Below are 13,649 nucleotides of genomic sequence, written 5' to 3' on the forward strand. Positions count from 1 at the left end.
TCATTTATTGACATCTCTGCACCTGTAATGTATAATCCAAACAACATTAGAAATTTAAATTCACTCTTATTTGAAGAGATTTAATCCTGACTTCTTTAAGTATATAGAAAAGGGTTATTGAGAACACACTCCGAATTTGTCTTTTCTTTACTGATTAATTTCACTACTGAGGATGATGGCTTTTTGTTCACAGTCTAACATTTGGCAATTATGCTACTATAGAAATAGTGCAAATAGATTTCCTTATTTCTGTCCCACAAGATCTTGTCATATGAAATTGTTAAATCATTTGCATTGTTGCTTTATTGGTGGAAAAAATATTTAGACTGTCCTTTAAACGTCTTCTGTTTTTGGAGCAACATTCACAAGTCCTGTATTTCTCCATGGCGGAGCGTTTGATTACAGATAGAAAACACTGTATATGTTAGTATGCAAAGCCTGATTTCAGGAGCCTGCAGCAACTAGCTGCATGCTAATATTCACCATATTGTTTTACATTTCAAAGAGGCTTCACAATGAAGATGTTTTTCACATTCTACTCAAAGTATCAAAATTTTTACAGGGAAGTTGGAAGTGGTTGTCATGAAGGGGGAACCAGTTTAGAATCAGTGGGTCAGATTTATTATTTGAATGTTAAAATAGCTATTTTAGACAGACACAAATATGTTAATTCACAGATGGAAAATTATACTCATTAAGTTCTAAATTTACAGTGTGGAAGAAATAGAGCCATTTGTAAAAATAAATATCTGTCCTTTCAGCATCTTCTTACTTTCTTGTCTAATACTGAAGAAGGGAGGTACTTCCATTCTCATTCCTTGTATTTAGATTTAATGTCAGATACTAAATAGTTCTAATAAGAACAGGGCTAAAGAGATTTGATTTTATTTCACTAATAGCAAAGTTAATTAGTAGTTTGATACGGGTTTTTAAAAATGAGGTAAGCTGTTTTTATGTTTGAGGAGACTTGAAATCAGTTTTCCAGGCTTTAGCATGAGTATTATTGTATAGTAGCAGTGACTACAGTTCTTCTAATTTCTATCCTTTGATGACACTGGTACTCAGCCCACTGTTGTTCAGTGGTTATTAACTTACTAGGAGCTGTTAGTGGAAATGGGTTATATTTTTTGAACTGGGAAAACGAGTCATTTTCATGTGAGTGAGAAGGGGTTTAGCACATGAATTGTGTCAGTCTGTAGTTTCTTCTGTAATCTTGTGAGCAGGCAACATCCAATCTAAATTTCAAATCTATGCAGTCAATGCATCAATCTGAGTAATAGTGGTGCTTCACAATATTAACAAGTCTGCTTAGGTGCTGTAATACCATGCACTAAAAATGAAAGGACTACTGAAAAAAAAATTAATAGACAAGTATAAATCCCTCCTCCCACATACCAGTAAAAGAGTACTGATCTAAATCCTTTCCCTACCACCAGTCATTGCATAGAAGGTGATTGAGTTTGCAGGCTCTCCCAGTTCCACTTTGAGAGCTTTTTGTCAATGTGGGATTAATCATGAATAGCCCAGCTGAATGGCCAGGCCCAGCAAGTGGTGATTGGTGGTGCAAAGTCTAGCAGCTGGTCAGTAGTGTACCTCCACAATGGTCAGTACAAGGTCCAGTTCTGTTTTAAGATTTTATTAGTGACCTGGATGATGGGCCAGAATGAACCCTCAGCAGGTTTGCTGATGACAAAAAACTGGGAGTAGTGGCTGATGCTCCAGAGAGTCATGCTGCTGTCAAGAGTGACCTCAAGAGAGTGGAGGAATGGTCTGACAGGAAACTTAAGGAGTTCCTGGGACAGAGAGCGGGAAGAACTAACGCTGTCCAAATGTCTCTTGGCACTGGCCTTATGCAGTGTTACTAAGCTGCATCAGGGGAAATTTAGGTTGTACATAGGGAAAAAGTTCTTCACAGGAAGAGTGATTGGCCATTGAAATGGGCTGCCCTGGGAGATGATGGAGTCCCTGGAGGTGTTTAAAAAAAAGACTGGATGTGGCACTTGGTGCCATGGTTTAGTTGACAAGGTGGTGTGAGGTTGTAGGTTGGACTTGATGATATCAAAGGTCTTTTCCAACCTAGTTAGTTCTGTGACTCTGTGGTTCTATTGCACAACCTTAGATGTTTTATCTAAAACCTGCTGTATTAGGGGAAAGTTGCACAGTGTTACTCTTTGTGCCGAGTATTGACAATAGTGACTTTTTAGTAATAGTTGAAAAGAAATAGTTACACAAAGTGAAAATATTTCTAACAGGTTGCTGGTTCTGGCCCTGATTCAGCAAAGCAGTTAAGCACATTTTTAATTTCACATAAATAATATATCCCATGGAAGTCAAACTACCGCTGTCTATGGTTTTAATAAGGATAAACTTTGTCCCATTCACATAGACAATATAGTGAGCCTCACTGTTGAGAAAATATATCACCATTTGGGGTCTGGCCTGCTGGACAAATTTTGTCTGATTTATGGGTATAATTTTCATGAGCAATTAATTCCTCTGTGAATAGTATGTGTGACTGTGTACCAAATTCTTAAATAGTGTGAAAAAGGAGGAAGACTACAGTGGCTGGGCTAGAGTACAGTCTGGTTGTTGTGGTTTTCTATTTTACTCTACACAGATGCAAATGGGTTACCTAGAAATAACATATTTTAAAGTAGCTAAGTGCTAATAGTCCATACATCTTTCAAAAGTATCTTTTTTTTCATTCCTTCATTGTGGCCAGCTGTCCAGTAGGTCAGAATGACAGAGGGTTGCCCTAGTGTGTGTTACTGGGCAGTTGTTAGATTAATTTCTGAAAATAAAGAATTAACAAGAGGAGGACAGATCTAAACTGTCTTGCACTGCATAAGGAATTACATAGGGGCTACTAAATCATGTCAGTGACTGCCTAGCTATTCAGTTTTGGAGAAAAAGTGGTCACTGGTCACAGGAACAACAGTGACAGTATTTTTAATTTACAGTTTGGGTTGGTAGATATTAGTTTATATAAGTGTGCTTTAGGCATTGGAACATTTTTACAACAGGTTTTTATTAGAAAATGGCTAGTTCTGTGGCTGATCTTCCATTTTGTAGTGATACAAAGTATGATTTATGTGCAGATTTTCTATGCTGTGAGATCAAAATAAAGCTGTGAGCAGACAGTACCATTCATTCTATAATGCTGTATTAAAGGGTCTGGTTTGGGAGGAAAGTTTTGTTTTGCCATTATAGTCTTAAAATTGCTTGCAATTAATGTTCATAGTTTTAATTTGGACTATTTAATGATGGGGAAGATATATATATATGTCAATCTGAATCTTTCTTATCATGAGTTACAGATACCATCAATTACAGTTAAGGTTCTTTTGTTGAAGGAAAAACATATCGCATGACAAGAGGAAATAACATCTTATTTTATGCTAAAGTGCAATCATTTACTTCTGGAGACTTTCAATTATGTATGGATGTTTTATGTAGGCTTTCTGTGTGTACAATATGCACCTGAAATAGTTTTGTGCCAGATAATAACACCCCTTACCTTCCAAATGTTTGTGTGTTCTCTGTGTTGCTAAACACGTACACTGGGAGGGGGGACAGTGTGACAGAACAGTGACCTTTTTCCAGTGCTGTTGGTTATGGCATAGGAAGCTGTTGGAAAATGATTGCTACAGAGCTGAAAAGATAATCGGATGCAGTTCATTACTCATCTTGTCAGCTGCTCCTGCTACAAGGGATTGTATCACAAGATGTTAATCTGCTTGTGACTAGATTTCAAAGCAAGCATTTTTATTTTGGAGGGGGTGTAAATAATTTAACATCTTCCAATTCTATTTCATTTTCAGAAGCAAGAGAAATGGAAAATTCCTCATTTAAAGTCTCAGAATATTAATTGATAGAAATATTAGTACATCCTTGTGGATTATTTTACAACTATATGATGATATGCTACAAAAAGCTATTTAATTGCAGAAGTGGGTTTTTTTAGACTAATTATGAGGTAATGTATTCCTTGAATAGTGAATGTTTGTCTGCTAGCACATTTCAGTGTGTTCTGCAAGACAAGTATTAGACACAAGATAGATTTGGACCAAAGAGAGCCCTATCTCCACATTGAATCACTAATGTGGATGTACCCAATGCTTCCATACATTGTCTACCACTGAGGATATTTGGTGTAAGTGTGGAGGAGGATTATATTCATTATTTGCAGATGGGAAGATGAGAAGGTAGTTTTAGCTAGCTGACTTCAGTTTTCTGAAAGCGAAAGGCCCAAAAGAGCAGTTACTTTCTGATACTGTGGTTTGCTGCTTACAATGCTGTATGTGAAGCATAGGGAAGGCTTATAAACTTTCCATTACATTAAGATGAGCCAGTAGATTTGCTGTGTACATTTCAAGCAAGCAGAACTGCCTTTTCCAGCTTCATTCTGCCTATCTTTTTAAGTCCTTGAAGAAGTTGTCCAGTTGAAGGCATATTCCTTTGATTTCCTCTTGGAGAGAAGCATGCCTTTAGCTGCCCTTTCCTTGTAATTTTCTAGTATTGATTATTGTCAGATGGAATTGCATGCTACATTATAAGCAGTTAAAGCTAATCCTTATTAGAATACATAATTTAAAAAACAAGCAGTGAGAAACTCAAATGTACCTTCAAAAGTAATATATCAAATAATGTGTAAGCAAAAGAAATGACGGGTTTAAACAAATTAAATTGTTTCTGTATGCTCATGGTTGCATATGGCACTTTTTTACTCCCTCTGGAGTATCTAATGCTAATGCCTTGCTGTATTCCAGTTTTGGTAGCTACAGTCCACCCACTAAATACCCCCTGGTGTATGCGTAGGCAACAGTATTCTCTAGTTCCTGCCACAAACTCTAACATGGTCTTCTCTGTGCTATTAATCAGCAGCTATATTTCACCTCCAGAGAGACTGCATCTCAGCACTGGACAAAGTGAAATCTCATGTCATTGTTACACAAGCAGCCAGCACTCTGTAGATAGTGATTTTAGTTAGTTAGAAAACTGGGCATTTGTTTTTTCCCCTGAACGTTTTTGACTCAGTAGTCAGTCAGTAGGAAATGTTATCTGACTTCTTTGTGAAGCTCTTCCCTTCTGTCTCTCCTCATACATAATACAGCTGTCTAGCTGAGCCATGAGGGCTTTCTTCCCTACAAAATTCTGATACAGTTAATGTACACCGTTCACCCAGGTCACAAGACACAAACTAATGAGCAGAGGCTAATTTGTATGGCTGTGGCTACCTATGCAAATGTGTGCATGAGAACCTGTGTATGCGTGTCTGACCTTATATTATATATGTCTATAGAGATACATGGAAAAGTGGCATATTTCCACAGCAACATAAAGCATCTTCCCATGTTACTGTTACCTGTCACCATGCTGAATCTGACATTTAAGATAGGAATGTTGATGGGGAGGAGCACATGCATATTTGTTTTCTGGACCCTTAATCACTGTGTTTTCTGCTGAGACAGTGGTAGAGATGTAGATGGTAATTACAGGAATGAAAAAAAGAGTTTGAAAAGTGCTCTCCTAACTATTTTTCCACCTCCATTAGATGATTTAGAATTTGAATGAGTTGTAATGCTCAGTTGGCAACCATTGTTCAAGGTTGGGATAGAGAATATGAAAGCCAATTAATTTATATTTTATGTGAAAGGCCATTTGTTTCGTAGTAGTCTTCATGTTCTAAATTTGAAACTGAAATAAAGAATTAAGAATTCACGTTTATGCTATCACAATAAATTTATCAAAGAAAAGAGATTTTATGCAGTGAACCTTCTGAATAATTTTCTGATACTCTAATTTTACTTTGCCCATTTATGAAAGTCAAGTACAATTTTACAGAAAATACAAACATAACTATAAAATAAATTACTTCAGTTTCTAAATCTGTCATTGTCCTCAAGCAGTCAAAAATGAGATTCCATAATCTCAGTTTATTTTAGCATTCAGTGTTAATTATCATACGTTTTATGAGTCCAAGAGTGTAAAAGATGTTCTTTCTCAGTTCTTAATATATGACCCATAAACTTTACCTTTCTTTATCTTTAGAGATAAGGAGTAGAGTTGGATTAATTCCTCATCTAATTGCAGTTTGTGACGATAATCCTATTTTTTATCATTACTTTTAGATGTATCGCTATACCTTTGACTGATTTTCAGAATTTATATTCATTCTTTAAGATTATTTTTTTTAAACTGACACTTGTGCTTGAACTTGCAGTTTTTCAATGAACAGTTCTTCAAGAGGGATTCAGTGGTACTTGTTAATGAATGACATTGTAAAGACACTAGTTGGTTTGGCCAGTATTGCCACTGCTAGTGAAAAGAGATAATTTTTTTTCCTTTATCATTTTAAGTAGTAGTAATTCATTTTGGAGTAGCAAGACATTGAAATATAATAGATTATCTCCACCTTTTTGTGGTACTGCTGGGCAGTGCAGAAATGAAATGGACATGTTTTTTCTTTTCTGATTATCATTCCTGTAGTGGTCTGGTCAAACTGATTAATGCAGCCATAGGGTCAAGGGATGACATGTACACCACGCAAGGAAGAAAGCCCTTCTGTTCTGGGTTTTCTCTTCCCATGACAACACTGAGCAGTCTTCCAAGTAAGCAGGACAGGATACCCATCCTCATCTCCTGGAATTTTTTTTCTCCCTCAAACAGACAGGGATCAAAAATCAGCCTTTAATGCTTGACCCTAAGTGCCAGATGTTGGGGGCAGTGGGGAAGCAGCCTGCCCCTGCACATTCCCTTTGGTGTGTTCCCTTGTTTCCACTTCTGACTGCAATCCTGTTGGCACCAGGCAGGGAAGAGTCATCTGCGAGGTTCACTGTATTTTTGTGTGGTTTGTGTTTTTGGGACGCAGAGCTGCTCAGTGTGCAGTGGTTTGGAGCTGGTTGGAGTTTGCCAGCGCATGGTAATGGCAGTGAATAATTGCTGTGGTGTAGCCAGCACGAGAACTCCCACGGAATGGGAAGGTCACTGCAGTGCAGGGAGATTTTCTAACACATCTCCTGAGGTGTGCTGCTTCAGGCTGCACTCACACCCCTAGGGAGCTGGAAGATTTATGCTCAAATATTTAATTTGAGACAAGACCGCAGCTTTTCTTTTGTTTTCTCAGATAGTTTTTCTAGCTCTAAACCTGAGGAAAACTTCTCAGATTTCACTGACTTTGTTTTTATTCTCAGTGATGAGGAGCAGCTTTGACTGGAAGCATTTGCGTTGCTTGATATTCTTTGGAAAGAGCATGTTTTGAAACTTGTATTCCTTTTGTCCCTTGCTCTTAGGATGGCCAGTCTGATATTTTGTACAAATTTTGGACTGCAGTTACCCAGACACTTTCCTCTCAGTTTCAGTCAGCAACAGACTGTAAGTATTCAGTATAAATGATTTGTAATGTGTTTGTAATTATTTTGAATCTCACTTTCCAGTAAGTCCTTTGCTCGATATCTCCTCTACCAGAACTATAGCAGTGGTTCACTCAGCACAAAGTCTGTGTGTTTATAACTTCTTGGTTTGTAACCAGACAGGATCCTCTTAAACTATGGTTGAATTTTCAGAAAGAAATATTTTCTGTTTCGTTAAGTAGTTGTTATCTAATAACAAAAAATATTTTTCTAACTGTGAGTGGAGGTAAAAATGTTTGGAATGGTACATTATCCTCCCTGAAGCAAGTGAGTTTGCCAAATTCAAAATTAGTAATTTGATTTTAAAGAGAAATTCTTAGTCTTTTCTTGTTAAACACTGATTGGTTGTAAAAATCAGATTTCAGGGGTTTTTTTTGATTCCATTATAAACAGGATTTTAGTTACTTCAGAATTGTTCTGTATAAATACGGATGAACAGCTGGTGTTCTGACTTAACACAATTTTCTCTACATGTGTAATATATAAATAGCTGATACAATCAAGGAATATTAAATATAAATCATATATATATATAATTTTATAAATTATGTGTTAACATAAGACAGTTCTATTACCAGAACATGCTAATGCAGCATGCAGTTGGATCATAGGTGAGTTTGGTACTTTCATAAATATTTTTCACATTTGCATTGAGTATTTAAATTTAATCTTTTGCACACAGAGGTGAAGGGCATAAGTTGTACATTTATCTTTGTGATCTCAGCTATTGCACTGGCTCTTCAAAATTTGGTCCTTCCAGGCTTTTTAGCAGCAATATAATTTTGAGGAACGAGCTGGTGGATTCATACTCAGTGGTTGCTAAGTAACTGGATGATCCCAAAAGAAAATGTATGCATCTTGTGTTAAAACATATTAATTTTACTGTTTGCCTTATGCATTGCTTTAAGGGCAGCATGTACATACTCTGAGCCTCCTGTGCTCACACTGCACTCGTGCTACCTGTTCTCAGTGTTCTCATTGAAGATTGTAAATATTTGACATCAGTTAACAGGACCAACCAACACTACACAACTGAGGGAATTCTTACATTTTGGCAGCTGTACTTTCTCTAACAGCTATTCAAAACTATTTATTGCTTACAGCTTTTAATAATGTATTTCATATAAACATTTATAGGGGAGGTTCGATGTGAATGTTTTTATCTTGCTACAGCTGAGTTTTGGGGAGACAGATTTTTTCATTTCAGCGAGGCATCTAAATGAAAACATTCATTTTTAATATAAATTTCTGGTGACTGAATGCACTGACATCAGTCACGTTCTGGATCATATAGATCAGAGGAAGACAAGATATCAGAAAAATAGTGTAAAATAGAAATTTATAGCAGTTTAAAAGGTTTGATATTCGGTAATGATCAGCTTGTGTGAGGTTGGGACAGTGTTTGCAAACATAGCTTCATGACCTAAAATAACTCTGTGTTTGATAATAAATGTGAATCCTCCTGTATTCAAAATTATATATTGGAGTTGAAAGCACAGCCTGGGTGAAATGGGGCAGATGTCTGGAACCTGAAAAGCCTATGAATGAATGGAACAGTGTTTATCTCATAATGTAATGGGAAATCTCTAGAGTATGAGTGATGTTAGATCAAGATTAACAGTTGCTAAAGCAGTTGTACATTTGTTTCATTTCCTGTTACTTGTGGCAAGCCTTTCAAGGCTGAAACTAATGCTGCTTTTTCTGCTGGCTTTGTCTTTCTTTGAGAAGTTTAGGAATTGCATATTAAGTACCTTGTTTTAAGAATTGAGCATAAAAGCATATGCTTCCCTCATCACATTTCTGAACGCTTTGGTTCATAGGAGTTATCTTTGTCTGTTTTAAATTGTTATCTTCAAAGTTGCACAGCCCCACACTTATCCTCCATCAAGATATTGTTAGCAAATCTCTAGATTTAGAGAGTTCCAATTACCCTTTGGCCTTAAATGAATGATAATAATTATTAAGTTTGACACCAAACTTCTATTTTACAAAATAATTTTTTCATATCTAGTCTTCCAGTTTTCGGTTTTATATTGGTGCTTTACATCCTTTGTCAAGTGCTTTTAATGTTATAGTTATTTCACTTTGAAATGAATTAGAAATATTACATTATTAATATTAAACTTAGGATAGCATTGTGTAATATTGATATAAATGCAAGGATAGAAGTTGTTTGTAGGAATAAAAAAATTAGTCTGAGCTTAGCATTGTGTGTTGCTTACTGCTTTATTTTACAGCCTCTATGTTTTTGAAGCAAGCATTTGAAGGAGAATACCCTAAATTACTGAGGCTTTATAATGACTTGTGGAAGCGCCTCCAACAATATAGTCAAAATATTCAGAGGAATTTTAACACAAGTGGAACTACTGATCTTTTTGCTGAACTACAACAAATGGAAGAAGATGCACAGGACATATTCATGCAAAAAAATGAAGATTATGAGTATGTATTATGAACTGTATGACTATAAAATATAAATATTTGCACCCTGTAAGAAAGCAGAATGTTTTTTTTAAACTCACTGTTATTCAAATTGTCACTGCAGGAGAATTTGAAAGGCTTTTCCCCCCTCTTGCAGTTAATGCTCTAATGCTATTTTAGAGCTCTAGGCTTTTCATTAAGCTATCTATCTAACAGTGTTGGGTTGTCTTGTCTTTCACAAAGTCTCTGAGTTCTATCAAGTTCTATCTTTTTGTCTCTTTGGGTGAAAAAAATAGGAAAATGGTGAAAATTCAGTTTTGTATGTATTGTGATTACAGCACTAGCTTTCTTCAGTTGACACTGCAATCATTTGAGTATGACAAATGCTCAGTTGTTATGATTCACAGTTTTTAGTTTATACATCATAGAATAAACATCATCTAAGTGATATCAGAAAGATCAAACTGAAACAGGCTTATCAAGCCTATTATGACTTACAGACTTATGTAAGATAAAATGAATATTTTATATGAGAATTGTATTGACTTAAATATGTTCTTGAGCAGTCAGTGGGAGACTTATCAGAAGAATGTTTTTTATATGCATATGTTTAAAAAGCAGAAAGGAAAAACAGGTTCAGTATTGCAAAGTTCGTATGTCTGGAAAGATTTAATGCTATTGTGTATTTTAATTTGAAATGTAATAACTTTTTCTTATGTGCAAAGTCCAGAAAAGGCCTTGAAGGATTCACTGCAACAATATGAAGCTGCCTATTTGTCAAAATCCTTGTCTCGACTGTTTGACCCCATCAATCTTGTCTTTCCTCCTGGAGGTCGTAATCCTCCCTCTTCTGACGAGCTTGACAGCATCATTAAAACTATAGCCAGGTATGCACACGTGAGGCATTGGAAATGTATATTGGAAATACTCAACATGTATTTTTTCATAACTTACAGTTTTAGAAAGGAGACTTCCTTAGCTGTAAAAGGTTGATTACTCTTTAATTGTAAAGTAGATGAGTGCAAAAATCAAGTCAGAGTTTAGGACAGGATAGGATAGGATGGCATAAAATAGAGTAACACACAACAGTAGGACAGGATAGGATAGGATGGCATAAAATAGAGTAACACACAACAGAACAGAGTATTTCAGTTGGACAGGACCTACAGTGGTAAATCCAGTCCAACTGCATGAATACTTCAGAGCTGGCCAAAAAGCTAAAACATGTTAAGGGCATTGTCCAAATGCCTCTTAAATACTGACAAGCTTGGGGCATCGGCCCCCTCTCCAAGAAGCCTGTTCCAGGGTTTGACCACCCTCTTGTTAATTAGGCGATTCCTTAATGCTGAGTTGGAACCTCACCTCATGCAGCTTTGAACCATTCCCACACCTCCTCTGACTCATCCTGGGGAGGATGCTCAGCAACTCCTTCTCTACTTCCCTGCATAGGAAGCTGTAGAGGGCAAGGAGGCTGCCCCTCCTTTTCTCCAAACTTGGCAAACCCACACCCTTCACTGTCCCTCACAGGACATTCCTTCCAGTCCTTTCATCTGATCTGTTGCCCTCCTCTGGACACATTCAGATAACACCACATTCTTCCTACATTGTGGGACCCTGAACTAGACATGGTGTTCAAGGTGAGGCTGCACCAATGCTGAATGCAGCAAGATAGGCACCTCTTTATTATTATTTATAATAAATATAGTTTATTATTTATTTTCTGTATTTTGTTTTTCTGGAATAAATAAAACATAAATTTTAATGTTTAAGCTTATAAAAGATCAGGAAGAGAAATTTTACCCATACTGTCAGTGTCTGGTATCTTAATTATCCTGACTGTATCAAAGGAGAGTGGTAGTTGCTTGGCTGGAAGTGATAATACCTGATGTAAATACTTTATTAGAGTAAAACAGCAAGATGATAAGTAAATATGACTATTCCAGGTAGAATTTGTAGAATGAGATACCTAAATTACCAATGGTGCATTTTCCCTCATAAGGTTTTGGTAACAACTACTCTGTTTAACAAAGTCTGAAAAAACATGGGCAGTATTCACAGTATGTGTGTGTATAAAATATTAAATATTGACACAGTACTTGTGACTGGGAGTTACAGATGCTCAGAACATGTCTGTTGGTGTGGTGACTGATACTGTTTTGCTTCTTGCAAAAGAGAAAGGAAAACAACATGAAAATTGTGAAATTTCAACTGAATCTTCTAGACTGACCTTCAGCTTGTGAGGTTTGGAGCCCTAGAGAGTTCTCAGAGAAGATTTTTCCAAGCTGGGGTGCCTAGTGATTCTCCAGCTCTTGAGAGAGGTTAAACTCACCATGAGCAACATGACGGTTCTTGTGCTTGCCTGTGTTCAGCAGAGCAGTTTTGAATGCAGCCCCAGCCGATGGAGATCTGGGCACGTTAATGAACAAAAAATACTGGAAGTGATTTAGAAATCTTTTCCTTCTTCGTTTGTTCCCTGTCATTCCTTGGGGGCCTCTTTTACTATGAAGGATTGCCTAAAACACAGCTTATTAGTTGTGTCAAGCTAAGGCATCCCCTGGGTATTTCTGCACAGCTCATGTAATTCCAGAGTTGAATGACTGTGTATTCACCTGTAATGTTTGAAGGCTGCTGCCAAAGCTTGAATGTAGTTAATTGCTGTCAATATTTTTGAATGGCTTACTAATAGTGATTTCATACTGAAGTGTCATTCCTAAACTTTGCTCATTCCTACTAGAATAGGAGCGCTGCACATAAAATTCCCAAATGACTTGTTAAATTGTAAACTGAATTACGGTGCGTGGAAAGACTTGGTTGTATGTGTTACTCTCTCTAAATTGATGTGCCACGTAACTCTGGATTCATAGTTAATTCTTTATCGATCCAATACAGCATTCAATACAGCACTGTTCAGTTGTTAATTAAGATTTGTGATCTTTGCTTCCAGTGAGCTAAATGTGGCTGCTGTTGATCCAGACCTGAGTTTAGCCGTGGCCAAAAATGTGGCGAAGACCATTCAGCTTTTCGGTGTAAAATCAGAACAACTTGTAAGTAACTTTAAATTTCTACATAGCAATGGTTTTTCATGTGCAGTGTTTTGTAGATTTAGAACATAAGAGTTAAGCAATCTAGATAGACAAAACCTTCCAATTAACTCTCCGTTGTATTTATGAACATGATCAATTAAATTCTGCCTTCAGACAAAGTCAGCCTATTGATAGCAGTAAAATTTATCTGTATAACTCCAAATTGAATTTACCATATTAATTTTTAAAATCTCAAAATTGTAGCTGTCATTAAACAAAATCAAGACTGTTAAATTCAGTTCTTTATTAACCAACATTTGATACTACATCAGTTACATGATACAGCGTCTTTATGGTATTAAAATTTAGACTGTTCAAATACAGTTTTTCACTACTTGCAAGAAATTTTGGGTATTTTTTCCATATATGTATTATTTGACATATGTTTAACTGACCTTTATTTATTTGTATTTGTAATACATTTCCAATCATTTACCATGCAGTGGTATTTAGTGTTAACCAGAATAGAAGAAGGATCTCTAAAGGCTTATCCTTTTGGTAAGAGCCTCCAAAAAGCCTATGGATAGTACAGTCAATGTTGTCATCATACAAAAAAAAATATAAATGAACAATTTTCTCCTAATGGCTGTTGCTGAAATTGTAATGGTTTTTTTATGAAGAGATGAAAAAAAATTTTGCAATATGCAGACCCACCAGAAATGACTAACTACTTGTATTTGTAAACAAGATGTTCACTTAATAAGCAACATTAATTCTGACAGCAGACTCAGAT

General features: G+C 36.2%; 1 protein-coding gene across 3 annotated transcripts in view; it reads left to right on the forward strand.

The window, feature by feature from the left end:
- Positions 1-13,649, forward strand: part of COG5 (component of oligomeric golgi complex 5) — a 175,769-nt gene that overhangs the window by 120,279 nt on the left and 41,841 nt on the right. For all 3 annotated transcript variants that reach the window (XM_058805046.1, XM_058805047.1, XM_058805049.1), the window contains exons 11-14: positions 7,293-7,374; positions 9,650-9,854; positions 10,559-10,720; positions 12,778-12,877. In XM_058805046.1, coding sequence (XP_058661029.1) covers positions 7,293-7,374; positions 9,650-9,854; positions 10,559-10,720; positions 12,778-12,877 — 549 coding nt within the window. The remainder of the gene's footprint in view (positions 1-7,292; positions 7,375-9,649; positions 9,855-10,558; positions 10,721-12,777; positions 12,878-13,649) is intronic.

This window comes from Ammospiza caudacuta, chromosome 5 (genome assembly GCF_027887145.1).
Source record: "Ammospiza caudacuta isolate bAmmCau1 chromosome 5, bAmmCau1.pri, whole genome shotgun sequence".
NCBI lineage: Eukaryota > Metazoa > Chordata > Aves > Passeriformes > Passerellidae > Ammospiza > Ammospiza caudacuta.